The sequence below is a fragment of the Oncorhynchus kisutch genome, linkage group LG15 (assembly GCF_002021735.2).
Source record: "Oncorhynchus kisutch isolate 150728-3 linkage group LG15, Okis_V2, whole genome shotgun sequence".
In the NCBI taxonomy this organism is placed as follows: Eukaryota; Metazoa; Chordata; class Actinopteri; order Salmoniformes; family Salmonidae; genus Oncorhynchus; species Oncorhynchus kisutch.
In genome coordinates this window covers 74,107,770-74,127,682 of record NC_034188.2, presented here as the reverse complement: position 1 = coordinate 74,127,682, position 19,913 = coordinate 74,107,770, and the positions used below count along the sequence as shown (strand labels likewise).

Below are 19,913 nucleotides of genomic sequence, written 5' to 3'. Positions count from 1 at the left end.
CTATCTGTTTACATAAATCTCTTCAGAGGAGGGGCCACCAACACCCTCCCAATACACCCCATTCCTCCCAATGTTCCCTCTTGTCTTGTGCACCAAAAGACTTCCATTCAGAGGGGAATTCTGTGTGATTTTATAAATAATCCCACAGGACAAGGTTCCCAAGGCGCAGTGACAGTGGGATTGAGAGGACTAAGCGCCACACAAAGGCCTAATTTGGATCCAGGGATCATTCGTTTTTTAAGGGGGGAAAGGGGGAGGTCAGTGATGGAAAGAGAGAGTGTAGGGGGGAACCAGCATTGTCTACAGTTGCAGTCTTTCTGGAGCCCCAGTAGCAGTTGGGGATTGAGCGAGGGACAGGGCAGCAGCCCCCCCCCCCCCCCCCCCCCCCCATATACCCCCTCTGCAGGTGCATGATGGTCTTGTTTGCTCAGAGAGAAACGCCGGCCCTTTAAGAGCCAATTCAGCAGAAGAGGCAGTGAATTGGAGAGGCTCTCTAAAGCTGCGGCCCAGTAGTAACACAGTGGTAACCTAGGGCAGGGCCAAGCCAGCCAGACAGACAGACCCAAGGCCAAGGAGACCCAGAGATCAGAGACTCTCCTCAGGCCAGGGTGACCAAAGGCCATTGTGTGTCCAACGCCCAGCTTTACTCTGCATCTCAGTGTCCCTGTCTATGTGCACATGAGCACACACATAAGCACACATTTGTACTAGAGCTGTGTGATATGGACAAAAACACTTATTGCAATGAATTGCCTGAATTTATGAAATATTGATAAATAGAATGATACGTTCATAACATGAATGTGAACCACAGTTTTTAAAAATGATTCTTTACATTTCCAGTGCAGCCGTTTCTCCTCAAAATCAAATAACTTCTTGGTAACAATTAAGTACCTTACCGTGATTGTTTTCAATTAAAATGATCAAAAATAAACAAAAATAGCTTCTTAGGACTATCTGGGGGGGGAGGGTCTGAGTGGGGAGGGGGAAACTATCTGTTATTGGCAGAGAGGTTAGGAACTCTCTTTTTTATTGGTCTATTAACTACTTTACCTCCTGGTGATGTCACCAGGCAGGCCAAAACTTCATCCCATCAAAACAGGCTGAAATATCAGGTGGTCTTTTCAAAACAGGCTGATTTTACATTTATATTTTACACATATGTATAAAATCGAGCACACCGCCATGCAATCTCCATAGACAAACATTGGCAGCAGAATGGCCATACTGAAGAGCTCAGTGACTTTCAACATGGAACCGTCATATGATGCTACCTTTCCAACTAGTCAGTTCATCAAATGTCTTCCCTGCTAGGGCTGCTCCGGTCGACTGGAAGTGCAGTTATTGTGAAGTGGAAAAGTCTAAGAGCAACAACGGCTCATCTGTGAAGTGGTAGGCCACACAAGCTCACAGAATGGGACCGCTGAGTGCTGAAGTGCGTAAAAATCGCCTGTCCTCGGTTGCAAAACTCACTACCGAGTTCCAAACTGCCTCTGGAAGCAACGTCGGCACAATAACTGTTCGTCAAGCAGCTGCACACAAGCCTAAGATCACCATGCGCAATGCCAAGCGTCGGCTGGAGTGCTGTAAAGCTCACCACCATTGGACTCTGGAGCAGTGGAAAGGTGTTCTCTGGAGTGATGAATTACGCTTCACCATCTGGCAGTCCGACGGACGATTCTTGGTTTGGTGGATACCTGCCCCAATGCATTGTGTCAACTGTAAAGTTTGGGAGAGGAGGAATAATGGTCTGGGGCTGTTTTTCACACTTTCTTTCAGCATCACAAGACCCCGTGCACAAAGCGAGGTCCATACAGAAATTATTTTTCAAGATCGGTGTGGAATAACTTGATTGGCCTGCATAGAGTTCTGATCTTTTGGTCATGTAGTGTATTTAAAGCACAGACAAATCTAGTTTTTGACTGCCCTCTGCCTTTAAACTACTAGTTTGATGGTTGTACCATCAATTGTCCCATTAACAATCACCCATATTTTCAAACTTGTTTCATTTCAAATGTCACATTTCTCCAGTATAGGCTGCTTATCATGATGAACGATATCAGCAAAATGCCTGCGATAAGTGATCGATATAGTCGGTGTCGATCATTTTCGGTTTATCATCCCAGCTCTACTTTGTACAGACATGCACACACACACACACGCACACACACACACACACACACACACTCACACACACACACACACACACACACACACACACACACACACACACACACACACACACACACACACACACACACACACACACACACACACACACACACACACACACACACACACACAGTCAGACATTGAGGTGGCCACTGAGTGGAAGTTTCAGCTTGATTGAGTTAGTGTGATAATATGAGACTTGACAGCTTTTGTATGTCTACTATTCAAGTTAAAGTAAGATCAGTTTTAATACTACTGTATACTCTGTTCTGAAGCGTATGAGCTGGTTTCCTACCAGGCAGTTCTAGTAGGCCTTTAGCTACTTCAGAACAGAAGTTCATTGAGGCTGGCGCACCGACTTTGTGTTACGCTTAATGAATTCCCTGGAGCGGAGGGGGAGTTTTTGTGCAACACTGTATTAGTCCCCATCAGAAGCAACAAGAAAATACAAGAAAATCCAAATAGCTTGAGGTTCCTCATGTGAAACTGATCCACTCCCCCCTCAACACTTTCCCTTCTCAACACCAATGACAGTGGGAGCCAACTTAGGATGCATTAAGAGCAAATTGGTAAAGAAACATTAAACAATGTGAGGAAGGCAGAGAGAGAAAGAGAAAGGGTAGGGAGAGACGTTTCCTTTGGGTATTTGGGAAGATTATTCTATTTTTCATTTTATCAGAATGTTCTATTTCTGTTTACAGCGACTCACACTCACACAGGCCTCTCAGCTGCTCCCATCCACACTAAACAGAACAAAGATGTAAAATGGCTGCCGGTCATGGTTAAGACCATTACAATGAATCAAGAAGGAAAACTGCAACTTTACTACCTCCAAGTGCCTAATGAGTCATTCACTGTGAGCTTCCAGAAGAACAATTATTTTACTTCCTGACTTCTAAACATCTTCAAGCCACATCACTAACCAAACGACAAATGCAAAGACTTATTATATAGAGAGACCAAGGGGTGGGTGGAGAATTTTTAGGTGGTGGTGATAGTGGCTGGTGGGGTAGGAATTTGAGGTGTGGAGGAGTTGGAGTGGGGGGCATTATTCAAAACAGGATTGCTGGTGAAAAACAGAGAGGAGCCTTTGTAGCTCCAGCTCCTGGAGGCCCATAGGGAATGCTTAGTTTCCCCACAGTTACCAGAATGCAACAGCGTTCCAAAGAATTTCACAGGGATTTAGATTCTGGGAATGCCGAGTCGTTGGAAAAATCCTTAATTACTTTGGAATTACCTATCGGTTATGATCAGTCTGCTTTGGGGATCCTAGGGAATATTGTCTTTCAACCAGAGTGTCATTATGGCCTCTTGGAGGTCTGCAGTCACGTCTTGATATACTCTCATGTGACAAAACTATTCAGGGACATTAATCTAGTTGAACTATATGAATGAAGTTGGTCACCGACCAACTTAGAACACTCCATTCAGAGAGACTCTCTTTAACTAAACACCACCTAGACCTCGCTCCCTCTCTCCCTTTCTCACCCATCTCTTTCTCTCACATACTCTTTGTCTCCCTCTCCTCGTCCCCATCTCTCTCTCTCTGCCTACTCTGTCTCTCTACTTCTCTTCCCCATATTTCTCTCTTTCTCTCTCTTTGTTGCTCTAAGTCTGAGGTCTTTGCTGGCGATTTGCACGCTCCATCTGTGGAATCCGTCATGGCTGCCTCGGCCCGCACAGAGGGGCCTGTCACCTGCCCCACGGGGGAACGGGAGGCACAAAGAGGGCCAGAGAGTGGCGAGGGGGGGGGGGGGGCACAGCTGGGGGGGGCTCCCCAAAACCTTCCACTCCAGCCTGGGGGGGGACCATGGGAGCACCTGAGGGGTAGAGGAAGGAGGAGGCCTTTGTTGTTCTCTTATTCAAATGTAGGCTACCACCACCAGCTTTCTATGACTGTGCATTTGTGTTGTTGATGTTGTTGTTGTTGTGTGTGTCAGTGTGTTTGTGAGAGAGAGATAGTGTGGGTCTTACAGAGAGAGATAGGGAGAGAGAGTAGAGAGAGTAGAGGGAGAGAGAGTAGAGAGAGTAGAGGGAGAGAGAGTAGAGAGAGTAAAGGGAGAGAGAGAGAAAGAAAGAGAGCGAGAGAGAGAGCGAGAGAGAGAGAGAGAGAGAGAGAGAGAGAGAGAGAGAGAGAGAGAGAGACAGTTGTGTCACCAAGTGGCGTGGCACATACAGTAGGGGGTTGAAGTGACAAAAGTCTACCTGGAGATAGGGCAGAAAGCACACCTTCCCTGCCACCCGCTAACTCCCATTACTCTCGGTACCCTGGCGCAGAGCAACCCACACACACAAACACACACACACAGGTGCCTAGGCTTCTGTAGACTGTGAAAATTGGGATTGACAAAGCATTACATAGACCATCCTTCTGCTTCTAGGTTAATGAGCCTTGTCAGCCCTATGGCAAATCTGGTGGAGTGGAGATACACACACACTCCCTCACTCATATACTCACACACTCACTCATACACTCACACACTCACTCATATCTCACTCACTCGTACACACTCACTCACTCACTCACTCACTCACTCACTCACTCACTCACTCACTCACTCACTCACTCACTCACTCACTCACTCACTCACTCACTCACACACACACACACACACACACACACACACACACACACGCACACACACACACACACACTCACTCATACACACACACATAAACTCATGTACTTGCTGCGTTTTCAGCACATTCTAATTTTGACATAGATATTCTCTATTTCACACATTGGACGCACAAACAAATGCGTACAATGAAAAGATCCATTGAAGATATTTACAGCCTGAGCACACAGCAATGAGTTGACCATTTCCCCCTGATACTACTTTGGTCATTATTACTCCTGAGTTAAGAATAGTTCCATGTAAAACAAAACAAAATTGTATAACAGGATGAATGTGCTTATTTTTCCGAGCTAGTAAACTCGGCACACAGCAGTGAAGTGAGGGAAGGAAGAGAAAATCAGATCCTTTACAGCTGTTCTGTAAACCTGTGGTCTCTGAGTGCCCCGTTAGTCCCAGGCGCCGCCCGTTGCCTCCTATCCATGGATCTCATTGCTTTTATTTGGCACTGCTGAATAGCCTTTGCAATCCAATTATCCACCCAATCCCACATATCTCTCTTTATGTATACATAAACTGTATTTTAAAATGTTTTATTCATACTCTAGCTAAACATTCAAACTTACTTTTCCATGTATTTTCACTTCACCTCAGCTGTGGGTGGAGTGGGTTTACAGTATGTGTGGGATTGGACCCGTAAGCTTGCCAGTTTGTAAAACCCCAAAAGACACAGTGAAAAAGACACAGAAGGGGAGTAGCAGAGAAAAGAAAACTGTTTAATTTAACCAAACTGTATTCCTGAGAGGCACACAGCAGCCTGAGCCAAAACAACCTGAGAGGCACACAGCACATAGCAGCCAGAGCCAAAACAACCTGAGAGGCACACAGCACATAGCAGCCAGAGCCAAAACAACCTGAGAGGCACACAGCACATAGCAGCCAGAGCCAAAACAACCTGAGAGACTCCCTTCATTCCAGAGGAGGGTAAAGAAAAGAGGATTTAACTGAAATAGACTGTGCTCCTGGAAATCGTACGGCATGGTTTTGTGGGGACTGCGAGTGGGGACAAAAAGGCTTTAAAATGTCCGCAGAGAGATGGAGTGTATGGAGCTCCATTTTGGGCATGGTGGGTGGGTGTGTGGTGTGGCTGACCATATGGGTTTCTGTTTACAGCCTTCTCATGGGGGTTACTGGACGGACAGCGGGTACTGCCATGGAAGTTCTCTTGGGGTGGTTGGTAAATGAAGAGGGTAACTGAGGCAGTGACATGTGCCCCCCTCTGAAACAAAACAAAAGGCAGAGGAGACAAATGAAGCATTTATTTGGGCGGGGGGTGACGCTGGTCCTTTTCAGGGGCCGGGGGACTAAGTGACTGCCCAACTGCATTAAACAGTACATAGAAGACTGGGCAGATGCCTGAAGGACTGAAGGATAATAGTTAACTGACAGCTTATGGGCCCATCTGCGCCTCTACCATGTTGTTAAAGGAGATGGGGGGTGCTCACTTGACTTGCTAAGGAGGAGCCCCGACCTCTACAGCTGCCCTGTAATTGAGAGTGTGTGAAGAGCGCTGTGTGTTTGTCTGCACTGTCAACGAGGGTGTGTGTGTGTGTGTGTGTGTGTGTGTGTGTGTGTGTGTGTGTGTGTGTGTGTGTGTGTGTGTGTGTGTGTGTGTGTGTGTGTGTGTGTGTGTGTGTGTGTGTGTGTGTGTGTGTGTGTGTGTGTGTGCTTGCTTGAGAAAGAGATGATGTGGTGAGAGAAAGAATAACTAATAAATCATAACCTCATCAAGCTTCAGGAAAAGATAGACTGAATAAGACAAAGCGACCGAGCTCTCCTCAAATGATAAAAACCTCTAAAGGTAACCTCTAGACAGAAAACCTCTAGACAGAAAACCTCTAGAGAGAAAACCTCTAGACAGAAAACCTCTAGAGAGAAAACCTCTAGAGAGAAAACCTCTAGACAGAAAACCTCTAGACAGAAAACCTCTAGAGACAAAACCTAGACAGCAATGAGAGTTATGAGAGTCTGTGCTGTGGCGGGACAACAGGAAGCTATTACCTGTCATGTTGACCCAAGCATGATTGTAACCCTGTTTCCTGTAGGGATGATGGAGAATGACCTTACGTTGACATCTGACCCCACTTAGCCTGGTCTGACAGGAAAAGAGAGCTCTGCACTGACTGACCACTGGGGAGTTAACTCAATATGACTCTCTTTTACGAAGTCCCTTAAATTTTAAAAGGTCAAAAACAGCTAAGCTCTTGTCATCTTTGACTGTTGGTAGCATTTTACACTATGGCATGTAATTAAATGTTAATAACATGGTACTCGTATAGTAACAACAAGTTATAGTTCCTTACAATAAAAAAAAATATATATTGCCATTTCTAGGTTCTACTATTGAGAGCAAGATTAACTCCCTCCCTCCCAGCTTGCCCTGCCCTGTCCAGAGCCTTATATCCCTTCCCCTGCCCTGTCCAGAGCCTTATACCCCTTCCCCTGCCCTGTCCAGAGCCTTATATCCCTACCCCTGCCCTGTCCAGAGCCTTATATCCCTTCCCCTGCCCTGTCCAGAGCCTTATACCCCTTCCCCTGCCCTGTCCAGAGCCTTATATCGCTACCCCTGCCCTGTCCAGAGCCTTATATCCCTTCCCCTGCCCTGTCCAGAGCCTTATATCCCTACCCCTGCCCTGTCCAGAGCCTTATATCCCTACCCCTGCCCTGTCCAGAGCCTTATATCCCTACCCCTGCCCTGTCCAGAGCCTTATATCCCTACCTCTGCCCTGTCCAGAGCCTTATATCCCTTCCCCTGCCCTGTCCAGAGCCTTATACCCCTTCCCCTGCCCTGTCCAGAGCCTTATACCCCTTCCCCTGCCCTGTCCAGAGCCTTATATCCCTTCCCCTGCCCTGTCCAGAGCCTTATACCCCTTCCCCTGCCCTGTCCAGAGCCTTATATCCCTTCCCCTGCCCTGTCCAGAGCCTTATACCCCTTCCCCTGCCCTGTCCAGAGCCTTATACCCCTTCCCCTGCCCTGTCCAGAGCCTTATATCCCTACCCCTGCCCTGTCCAGAGCCTTATATCCCTACCCCTGCCCTGTCCAGAGCCTTATATCCCTTCCCCTGCCCTGTCCAGAGCCTTATACCCCTTCCCCTGCCCTGTCCAGAGCCTTATATCCCTACCCCTGCCCTGTCCAGAGCCTTATACCCTTCCCTTGCCCTGTCCAGAACCTTATATCCCTTCCCCTGCCCTGTCCAGAGCCTTATACAGCTTCGCCTGCCCTGTCCAGAGCCTTATACCCCTACCCCTGCCCTGTCCAGAGCTGTATATCCCTTCCCCTGCCCTGTCCAGAGCCTTATACCCCTACCCCTGCCCTGTCCAGAACCTTATATCCCTACCCCTGCCCTGTCCAGAACCTTATATCCCTTCCCCTGCCCTGTCCAGAGCCTTATACCCCTTCCCCTGCCCTGTCCAGAGCCTTATATCCCTACCCCTGCCCTGTCCAGAACCTTATACCCCTTCCCCTGCCCTGTCCAGAACCTTATACCACTTCCCCTGCCCTGTCCAGAACCTTATATCCTGTCCAGAGCTGTATATCCCTTCCCCTGCCCTGTCCAGAGCCTTATACACCTCTGCCCTGTCCAGAACCTTATATCCCTATCCCTGCCCTGTCCAGAGCCTTATATCCCTACCCCTGCCCTGTCGAGAGCCTTATATCCCTACCCCTGCCCTGTCCAGAGCCTTATATCCCTACCCCTGACCTGTCCAGAACCTTATATCCCTTCCCCTGCCATGTCCAGAACCTTATATCCCTAACCCTGCCCTGTCCAGAACCATATATCCCTTCCCCTGCCCTGTCCAGAACCTTATATCCCTTCCCCTGCCCTGTCCAGAGCCTTATATCCCTACCCCTGCCCTGTCCAGAGCCTTATATCCCTACCCCTGCCCTGTCCAGAGCCTTATACCCCTTCCCCTGCCCTGAACCTTATATCCTGTCCAGAGCTGTATATCCCTTCCCCTGCCCTGTCCAGAGCCTTATACACCTCTGCCCTGTCCAGAGCCTTATACCACTTCCCCTGCCCTGTCCAGAACCTTATATCCTGTCCAGAGCTGTATATCCCTTCCCCTGCCCTGTCCAGAGCCTTATACACCTCTGCCCTGTCCAGAACCTTATATCCCTATCCCTGCCCTGTCCAGAGCCTTATATCCCTACCCCTGCCCTGTCCAGAGCCTTATATCCCTACCCCTGCCCTGTCCAGAGCCTTATATCCCTGCCCCTGCCCTGTCCAGAGCCTTATATCCCTACCCCTGCCCTGTCCAGAGCCTTATATCCCTACCCCTGCCCTGTCCAGAACCTTATATCCCTTCCCCTGCCATGTCCAGAACCTTATATCCCTAACCCTGCCCTGTCCAGAACCATATATCCCTTCCCCTGCCCTGTCCAGAACCTTATATCCCTTCCCCTGCCCTGTCCAGAGCCTTATATCCCTACCCCTGCCCTGTCCAGAGCCTTATACCCCTTCCCCTGCCCTGAACCTTATATCCTGTCCAGAGCTGTATATCCCTTCCCCTGCCCTGTCCAGAGCCTTATACACCTCTGCCCTGTCCAGAGCCTTATATCCCTTCCCCTGCCCTGTCCAGAGCCTTATAGCCCTACCCCTGCCCTGTCCAGAGCCTTATACCCTTACCTCAGTCAAGTGATTAACAACTCCCTGTCTGCCTTTCCTTAATCAACCACTGCATTCAGTTGCCTTTGCCCTGCATTCCATAGCTTTGACACCCCCAATCGCTCCTCTGCACATACACACACACTCACACATACTTGTAAAAACAACCTCTCACCCCCTTCCTTCTCTCTCTTTTTCGCTAGCCGTTGTGTTTGGTGGATACTTCCATTAGATAAAGAGAGGCCATATTCTATGGCAGCCATTCTCCTTGACCTTCGCAGGCCTTTCACTCTTTCACTCACTTCAAACCGTCTTTTGGAGCACTCGGCTGCGAGAGGTTGAAGGGGCTGAAGGAGGAAGCCCCGAGCCCCGAACCCCTTCTCCAATCACCCCCACTTCAAAGTTGGCCTGCATTCATTAATTGCCCTTTGAATTGATATCAGAGGGTCACAATAGGGGTGTGAAAGGAGAAAGAGGCTTTAATGAAGCATAGAGCCCCCATTCATCTGCAGATAACTATGTTTTTATGCTTGGATTGTCATCATGCACGGCATTATAAAAAAATTATGCGAGGCGGAGGAGCAGGGGAGGAGAGGAGAGGAGAGGAGGAGAAGAACAGAGAGAGCCCGAGGCGAGGGTTAGTGAGAGTGATTTGGTGCTCCCCCTTGCCCCCTGTGCCCTCGTGCCCAGGGACACACTGAGTGACACATTCCTCAGACTGACAGGGAATATCAGTCTTCGGATGGTCATGTTATTTATGGCAGTCGCCATTTTGCTCTATATATCCTCAGTCTAACTTTGTATAGTCTGAGTGTGACTCTACATAACCTCAGTCTAGCTTTGTATAGTCTGAGTCTAACTCTATACAACCTCAGTCTAACTCTATATCGCCTCAGTCTAGCTCTATATAGACCCAGTCTAACTCTGTTTCTCTGAAGCTCTAAGCTTTATAACAACAAACAATCAACAAGCACTCAACACTCAAATAATTTTAATGTTCCAGACACACTCACATATTGTACATTTCCATAAAGTTTCTTCACCCTACTTTGATCGTTGCTAGAGAGCATAGCAACAACCGTTAACGTGCCAGAAATTACTATTATTTACAGCTTCTCGTATAGAACACAAGATGTAAGAACCGAAGATGCCAAGGTTGTCATGTTTTCTATAACTGTCTTTAATGAGCCACCTTCATGAATGTATGAATCAGGGGCGCAACTTTCACTGGGGATGGGGGGACATACCCCCCCACCCCACCCCACACACATTCTGAAATTGCATTTTTCTGCCCCCAGTTTTATCATTGGAATGTGATACTAAATGAGGCAATGGTGTGCTTTAGGACCATGTGGACCAAAGTTGCACCCTTGGTATGAATCATCTGCTGCTGGATAGTTTAATTGTGAGATCTTGTTTACAAGGTGAAAATCACAGAGAAGAACTAAAGTGTGAAGTCTATTTAAGAGTATACATGGAATGTGCCATGAGTGGAATACATCAACTCATCTTACTGAGTTTCCCTATAGTCTAATTGTTCTGTTCCCTAACTGCACATACAACTCAAACTTTCACTCAAAAATATCAATGCATGACTTGTGTGAAAGATTCAGTAACATTGAACCTTTATTTAACAATGCAAGTCAGTTAAGAATAAATTCTTATTTACAATGACGGCCTACCCCAACCAAACCCAGATGACGCTGGGCCAATTGTGCGCCGCCCTATGGGACTCACAATCACAGCTGGTTGTGATACAGCCTGGATTCGAACCAGGGACTGTAGTGATGCCTCTTGCACTGAGATGCAGTCCCTTAGACCGCTGCACCACTCGGGAACAAACGCATGCATCAGCCATTATTTGGAATGTGCCTTCGGAGTGTAACTGAATCCATGAAGATAACTGATTTTCAGTAGGCAGCACCGTTAACACCTTAAAACATAAGACCTGGAACATTATGATGTATATGAGAATGTGATATGGGAACTTGACCATGGATCTATGCTACAGTATAGTGTGTATTGTGTTTCAAACTTCAATGCCTCTTAGCAAATCCTCTTCCAGTGCCACTGTAAGACAATGATGAACATCACAAATCCAACATCAGAAGCCATGCAGAACATAAATCTGCAAACACTCACACACTAAATACACAAACCTAGCCCCTAATACTCTCTCAAACTATTTTCTTTTACCCCCCAACCCTTCTCTCTTCCCCATTCACTCTCTTTCCAGCACCCCCCCCTGCTCCCTCTCCTCCTCTCTCCCTCTCATCCTCTCTCCCTCTCCTCCCTCTCCTCCTCTCATCCTCTCTCCCTCTCCTCCTCTCTCCCTCTCCTCCTCTCTTCCTCTCTCCCTCTCCTCCTCTCTCCTCCTGGCACTAATCCAGTGTGTGCCCACATGTCAAATTGTATAGATGCTCCAGCCTGAGTAGCGGGCAGTTCGTCAACTTTATTTACACAAACAAAAGTCCTGCTCAGTTTCTGATACAAAAGCAGCTAAATCTTTTGGCCCTTTCATGTATTGTCAGCTCTTGATTCCCTTTTGTCCTGCACAATTGGCCTGGCTCTGGGCACAATGAGGCTGGGAGAATGGCAGCAGATTGGCGGAATGTGCCTCAATAAACCTAATTATGACACGATGACTGCGCTCACCATGGCAGGTTTTCAAAGATCCCAGACTTATTCAATTAGCCCTTTCCAGGAGTCCCTTTCACAAAATAAAGTTATCCCCCTTTGACTGTTTGTCTTTCAGATGGGGATTTTTGTGTGTCCCCGAGATTAAATGGAAATGTGCTGGGCCAACAAGGCTCCTCTGTATGTATCATCGGTGTTATTCAGGGTCATTTTAATTAGCCAAGTAAGGTTAAGAAGATACACTGGAAATATGAGAGAGGAGGAGAGAGGGGAGGGCCTCTTGTACATTATCAATCATTAGCTCCATTTCTAGGGTTAATTAACTCAATGTTAGCCTTTTAGATTCTGGAAATCAGAGAAACTACTATATTGAACCCCCTGCTAATGGTTATGTAGGAACTGTGCCAAAATAGCAAATATGCACAGGAGGCATTTAGTGAGACTGGAGCACTGACTGGACATTTGGAAAGCTATTTTCTAAAGAGTGGCATAATGTGTTCAACTATTGTAATTCTAAGTTGAAAGTATTTTCTCTGACACATGAATTGAGAAAGATAGCCTGCCCTACTGTCCACTTAACCAACTGCACCAGCCCTTATTCCAAACACAGTTGGCACGTGATGATATACTTGCGCATCATTTTAGGCACTGTGGTGCACGAGGCTGCAATTGAGCGAGCTTGACATTTCCGAAATAATTTCAGTTGTCTTTTTCCACAGACAAATAAATCCAAACAAGCCGCAGTTGATGTGGACGCTTAAGAGAAACGACAATGAATTCTGAACGGCCCTCGCACAACAATGGTCTCAACAAGCATCGACTTCATCAATGTTTGACCCGTTGAGCTGTAAAAAAAAGTACTTTTCAGATTGTAATTGCAAATGAGACCAGACAGAAAAAAACGCACGAAAATAGTGGACGACACAGGTCTCGAAAAAACTACACATCGTTCAAAAACGATTTGACGTTACTGGCGTCACTCTACCCATACAAGGCAATCTCTAGAGCGCCACAATAGCTTAATCCTCAGGACCAAACACCAACCAATTTGAAGCGTGCGCTCATTTCAACTCTCATTACCTACGCATAATAGCATAAACCATGCATTAGTTTGAGTTATCTGATATTAGTGCAAAAATCAACTGTGCCCGTTTCAAGTCAAAGCATTGTCGTGGCAAAGGTCATTTACATTTTTAGTTAGCCCTTAGGGTAAAATGTACACTTGACTGATACGAATGGAAATAGGATAGTAAACCGACTGAGGTAAAGCGAGCCCGAATGAGCATTTGGACACAGCACAACCTTTCTAAGGAAACTGATACTATTTTAGGCTTATTAATATTAATTTATACCCTTCATTTTGGAATTAATAAAACAATGTGACATGTATTGGCAACCATATAAAGACAAATATCAGATGGGTCAATGATTTAACGGATAATTTAATTTTAGGGACCTTTCTACAACAAACTGACTTCCTTTTGTTAGCGGTTTCACTCCTGAAGATGAACCATAGATATTAAACGAATGTGCGCCGCAGGCATGGGGAGAAAGAGAAGGAAACCGAGGGAGAGGGGCGGGTTCGCTCTCTGGATGAAAGTAAAATGAAATAAAAGGCTCAATTTAATCCGCTTGAAGAGATTTTGAGGACGCAAGGGGGTGAGAGCATGATGGGTGAGTATTGCAGCAGTGCGCATGACGAGTGGCGAGTTCCATTGTGACCGCCGCTCGAGGCCAAGCGCCTCTCGGGGGAGAACATTGGTCCCTATTCACCAAAGGAGTCCTTAATACACTCCCTCGATCATTAAATGTGACATAGCACAATATCAACTCATTTAGAAGACATTATTAATGTTTAAAAGGGAAAGAATAGGGCATCAAAGACTTAATAATAGACCATGCAGAGGGACATGTAACTAGCCAATTGTACATGTATATCATCAGGCCTATATTGGTAAGAAAATGTATTGTGCCACAATTTGTACTTGTAAAATAAAAAATATATATTTATATATTAGGCCTATGAATTAAATTATTAATAACCATAAAGTAGCCTATGCATATATTTAGGAAAATATTTGTCATTTTATGAGATATAATATTTGGTCAAAGCCGTTGATATGAGCCTGCTACACAGAAACTATAATTTCTTATCTTGTGGCATTGGAATTTGTAACATGCCTAAATAATTATTAAGTGACATTAACTAAAAGGCTAATATAAAAGTGTTGAAAGCATGAACCCGAAGCATCAACAAAAAACCGATAACTTTTAAACATTGTGTAAAATATGTGTGTGCACAAAATGTATAATCTGTGTGCACATAATACACAAAAAGTTCGTATTTTCGTAAACCATTATGTCCGCAATGTTCTGTATGTCCAAAATTAAAAGTAACACATTATCAAGAAGTTTAATTCACCTCGCCATTAAATAAGCGTATTAAGCTGATTTCTAAGTATTTTGATTAAATACCAATCAGGCCTATACACTATAGGTGTGTGTGAGTGTGTGTGTGTGTGTGTGTGTGTGTGTGTGTGTGTGTGTGTGTGTGTGTGTGTGTGTGTGTGTGTGTGTGTGTGTGTGTGTGTGTGTGTGTGGGGGGGTGTGTGTGTGTGTGTGTGTGTGTGTGTGTGTGTGTGTGTGTGTGTGTGGGTGTGTGTGTGTGTGTGTGTGTGTGTGTGTGTGTGTGTGTGTGTGTGTGTGTGAAAGAGGGCTTGAGAGGTTCTGAATGGCAGTCGGCTTCTTTAGACGACCTAAAAAGACTCCAAAAGAAACATTTTGTAGGTGAAAACGGCCATTTCTCCATGGTGAACAGTTTCTAGACCTAGCCCGAGCAGCGGCTATTGGCGGACCTGAATAATTCATCCTTCATTGCGGTCTCATAATGTATTTTCTCTGCCTTTTGTTGCAAAACTCCTTCTCCCTTTCTGACTGAATTATAAACAGGTTGCCTTCTTTTATGGCGACCAAGCTGCTGCGAAGCCAGGCTTTGTCCACGCGTAACCGAAGCGTAAATCTCAATGGACTCTCGCGCCTTTGTCTCCCAAGTTCATCCTCAAATGTCCGATTGTGTGCTCGAGGCCTGGCTTTGTGAGGGATGGAACTGTTATACAAATGTTTGATCAACTCATTTGGGACGTTTTGTCTCCTCCAACTCCCTGTCTTTTTCTATAATTTATTTTACTGTGCCTGCATTTACAGTAGAGAAAGAGCAGCTGCGTTGAGATGGAATAGGCCTGCGAATTCGTTCATAATATATTGTAGGAAACGTAAAATGGGATGTTATGAGATTTCTTTGTTTAAAATACATCTTGGTAATTAGGGGTTGAAAAGATTGTTGCTTCTTTTTGATATACTTTTGATAAGGGGTATTTCCTCAAACATTACAACGGGGCTATGTGCATCTCGATTAAAATGCATGTATAGGCCTAATAACAATGTTATTAGTCTGATAAAGACGTTATAAAACAGTAGGCATATACCTACAATAAACCTACAAGGTAAAGGCTAGCCTATATATAAGCGAAGTGTCCTACCATGAACAATTAAATACAAATATGTAGCAGAAGTAGAATATACACAGACAAATATCGTGTGGGTGGTTTGCCCTCTTCGTGCAAGCACCCGTGGTTACACATTCGTTCACTTAATTAAAATTTTAATTATCTTTCCCTCTCACTCACTCACTCACTCACTCACTCACTCACTCACTCACTCACTCACTCACTCACTCACACACTCACACACACTCACACACACACACACACACACACACACACACACACACACACACACACACACACACACACACACACACACACACACACACAAACAAACAAACAAAGGGGCAATCCTCCCTTTACCACAAAGTTATCACCTGCTGTTTGAATTATCGTAACGCCTCATGGGACAAGCATTAGCAGGAGAGATATGGTCTGTAAGAATTCAAAACAATCCAGTGCACTTTATGACTGTTGACAAAGGAAGACACTCTCCTTTTGCTTTCACTTCATCAGAAACAACAACAGTTTTAGAGTTAAAGACAGACTAGGCCTATCTACCTCACAGTCTAAAAATGAATGGCAAACCGTAAGGAGTGGTGACTCCCATTGTGGAAATGTAGGCCTAGCCTATAACACCGAGTCAGAAAACCAAGAAGTATACACAAAACAAGATGAAAACCTTTTTCTGTCCATCTTTGTTTAGTTTTGAATAAACGAGAAGTTTCCTCACCGTTTCAAAGGACATGAAAGTGCACCGAAGCATTTAGTTCTGTGTATGAAGGGCCTCCCCTTTACGCAACAAGTAACTGCCTCACCCAAGTTGCCTATAGAAGAGAGAAAATTTAGAATTTATTTACGATTGCACTCACATCGGTCTCCTAAGATGCCCTCGATGCTGTGTTTGGCCCGCCGTTCGTGTTCTTCTAATTCCTTTTTCTCGATTTCATCTTCATCATCATCGTCATCTCCCTTCCCTCCGAATTTACTCCTCATGATGCGACTGATAGAGCTCACTGTGGTAAAATAAATGACAGAGCACTGATTAATAAATAATAAACTAGAAATGTCTAAATAAAAGTTAAACAATCTGCATTCACTTGCTTTCATTTGTTCTTCTAATCTACCGTGATAAAGCATCAAATAAATCTAACTTGATATCAACATAAATAAAATTACTGACTTTGCAATATTTTTTAATGATTTTATCTTAACTTAAAATGAATTTGGCAGTTACATTATAGCAGTTATTATTTCCCCCAGCCATAATTTTCAGCAGGTGTTAACGTTTTTGTTTTCAGAGAGTAAACGGTTTATTATTGTGGTAAAATGTGGTTATTGAGAAAGAAAATACATTAGTTCCATTATTATAAATAAGACGGTGATGATGATGACCATGATGATGATGAACAATCTATGGCTGCAGGTGAAGATTGCGCCCATTTAAATGGGCAGCAATTATGACAGAATGCAGATGTTTCCTTTTACCTGATGGAACGGTGTTCCGGTCACATATCCCATCCATCAGTAATTTATCCCGAATCTCCCAGCTAAACATACCCGGGTTGTCACGCTTGTACTCCTCTATTCTCTTCTCAACATCAGGTGTCGTCCCCTGCTAAGGAAACGAGAAATCATATAATCGTTATTAATTAAAGCATAATAAACAGCTCATATCTACTTACACTGTCTACTTACACTCAGCAACACAATATAGGCCTCTTACATGCTTTCCCAACCTGTAGCTTGTTATATTTTAACCCAACATGTCATACCTCGAGAAAACAGTTTTAAGAGAATAATAAAATGCATGACAATACAAAACCCAACAATTTCACCAGCGATAGAACTGCTCGTGCTCCCTCACCTTGGGTTTGCTTCCCCCGATGGCCCCGGGTCGGATGGAGCCGGTCTCCTGGTACCGGCAGAGGATTTTGGAAACGCAACCGTGAGAGACGCGAAGCTGACGGGAGATTACGCATGGCCTGATGCCATGGTGGGCCATTTCGACGATCTTATGGCGGATATGGTTGGGCAAAGGTCTGCCATTTATGAAAACTCCCCCGAGCTGGTTCATTCTACCTTGGCCTAACGGGGTTGAGACTGAGTAAAAGAAAACACAAAATGGTCACCAGAAGGCTTCATGATTATAAACTATAGGCCTACAACAACTAACATTGTTTTCCATCATAGGCTACTAATAACACCACAAGGCTACTACAAATATTGTTAAAACAAATATTTGTTTTACATAATAGCCTAATAAAAAATAAAAGTAGTTTAAAATGAAAGGTTTGGTAACAATGAAAGTCCTTAAAAGTTGCTTTAAGTAATGATACTGTATCTTATTATTTAAAATAGCGAGGTGTATAGACTATTTACATGACCCTGTAAATCTTCTGTAAATAAACAAATTACTTGTTTTCAGAGATTAAGAGATTATTAAATGAATACTTGAATTAATAGTCCACTGCAAACAAATAGATAAATATAAAAAGGTGTCAATAATGACTACAAAAAAACATATGATAAAGATGACGATAACCGTTCAATCCACTTTGCATCCAATAACCGAAATGAAAATAACTTTGAAAAATGAAACATGAAAAGAACATTACATTGTAATTGTGTTACTTCTCAATTTTTCGCGTCAATCCCAAAGTTTTATAAAAAATGTTTTTACAATTGGATATGACCAAGTTTATGTTTAGGGGGGAGGGGGTTAAGGCTACAGAATATCCTATATTAATAATCACTCCTTAATTATTACGCATCGAAGCCCAAATCTTCCCACAAGCAGTGCTCAAAAAGTTGTTTCGACTTTTGATTTTACCTTCCAGTGGGAAGCCACTGTGTGGGTAGTTCTGAGCCAGCATGGGGCGCATCATCCTTGGTATTGCCCCTGCCAACGCAGTCATACCTCCACAACCCTACGCCTTCAACTAACCTCCCGCCAGAGAGGAGAACAGGGAGCTTCCGACGATGGAGCTTGACCACCGGGGAAAATTCGGAGTAAAAATGCCCTGTATTCCAATTCGTGGAAGGTTAGTCTTGATAGGGTAGCCACTGGACTAGACAGGAACCAGCATCCAGGGAGATAAAAAAAAAAACACTCCCGCCTCCCGAAGAAAAGAGCCCAAGTTACCAAACCAGGAAAACTTGAGGTAGACTTCTGAAGAGTGCGCCTATGCGTTGATCTTTCACCAGTCGAGAGGCACTTGGATACGTGAGGGAATCTGCGATGTCATCAATAATCATGCAAGTGATGTTGTTGTCGCTGTTGTTGACAGACGTTCAGAGTGAGGGAAGATGGTCAAAACCCAGAGGAACAGTTATTAGTTGTGCTGCCCTTCTTTCCCATCAGTGATCCAGGCACTGTGATTGGTTTAGAGGAGGGAGACCGGCTCTTGGGCGTGCGTAATGATTGGCTTACGGTGCAGGAAACTTTCTTCCTCAGAGTTGTTGTCAGAGGCGTTGCTTGGGACAGGACTGAGGAAGCGTCTTTAATCATCTTCTTGACAGATGTGACATCAACTCAGGTCATAAGTTCGATTACATTTACAGATGCCTGTAGTTTTTTAAATGTTGCAGTTTTGATTAGTCACTCAACATGCAACAGTGTTTAATTGAAGGTATGTTTTCGTAGTGCCCATGCATCCATTTGTTCTCACTCTATGGCCTGAAGATAACACAAATGCTGCAAAAGTTAGTGCACCTCGAGGAATTTATTGTCGCTTTTAGATTGCGCACTACCAATAGGAGAGCCGTCTGACCGGGACTCGCGCCCCAGCAGGGTATGACGCCAGGAGAGCGGTAAAGAACGTCTGCTCTTCTGACAGACGTAACTATTGTGTTGTTGGGCATTTATTTTTAGTTGCCTTGCAAGTTTTAAAGACACGTAGTATTCCTATAGGCAATCTCACAAGGAAGGGCATTGCAGTCCCTCTCTTTCTCTCTCTCTCTTTCTTCCTCAATTCAATTCAAAGGGCTTTAGTGGCATAGAAAACATATGTTTACATTGCCAAAGCAAGTGAAATATAACAAAGAAAAGTGAAATAAACAGTAAAAAATGTACAGTAAACATTACAATCACAAGAGCTTCAAAGGAATAGATATTTAATAAAATGTAATTATGTCTATGTCTAGCATTATAATGATGTACAAATAGTACAAAAGGGAAAATAAATAAACATAAAATATGGGGTGTATTTACAATGGTGTATACAGAGAGTTCTTCACTGGTTGCCCTTTTCTTGTGGTAACAGGTCACAACTCTTGCTGCTGTGATGGCCCACTGTGGTATTTAGATTTGGGAGTTTATTAAAATTAGATATGTTTTCAATATGTTTTCAAATTCT

The 19,913-nt window shown here is 44.5% G+C and overlaps 1 protein-coding gene across 2 annotated transcripts in view; it reads right to left on the bottom strand.

Moving 5' to 3' along the window:
- Window positions 1-18,849, bottom strand: part of LOC109883302 (paired box protein Pax-3-like) — a 31,442-nt gene extending 12,593 nt beyond the window's left edge. For both annotated transcript variants that reach the window (XM_020475325.2, XM_020475323.2), the window contains exons 1-4: window positions 18,389-18,849; window positions 17,423-17,658; window positions 17,044-17,173; window positions 16,428-16,571 (exon numbers count right to left, since the gene is read on the bottom strand). In XM_020475325.2, coding sequence (XP_020330914.1) covers window positions 16,428-16,571; window positions 17,044-17,173; window positions 17,423-17,658; window positions 18,389-18,473 — 595 coding nt within the window. In that variant the 5' untranslated portion in view covers window positions 18,474-18,849. The remainder of the gene's footprint in view (window positions 1-16,427; window positions 16,572-17,043; window positions 17,174-17,422; window positions 17,659-18,388) is intronic.
- Between the last annotated feature and the right edge of the window lie 1,064 nt (window positions 18,850-19,913).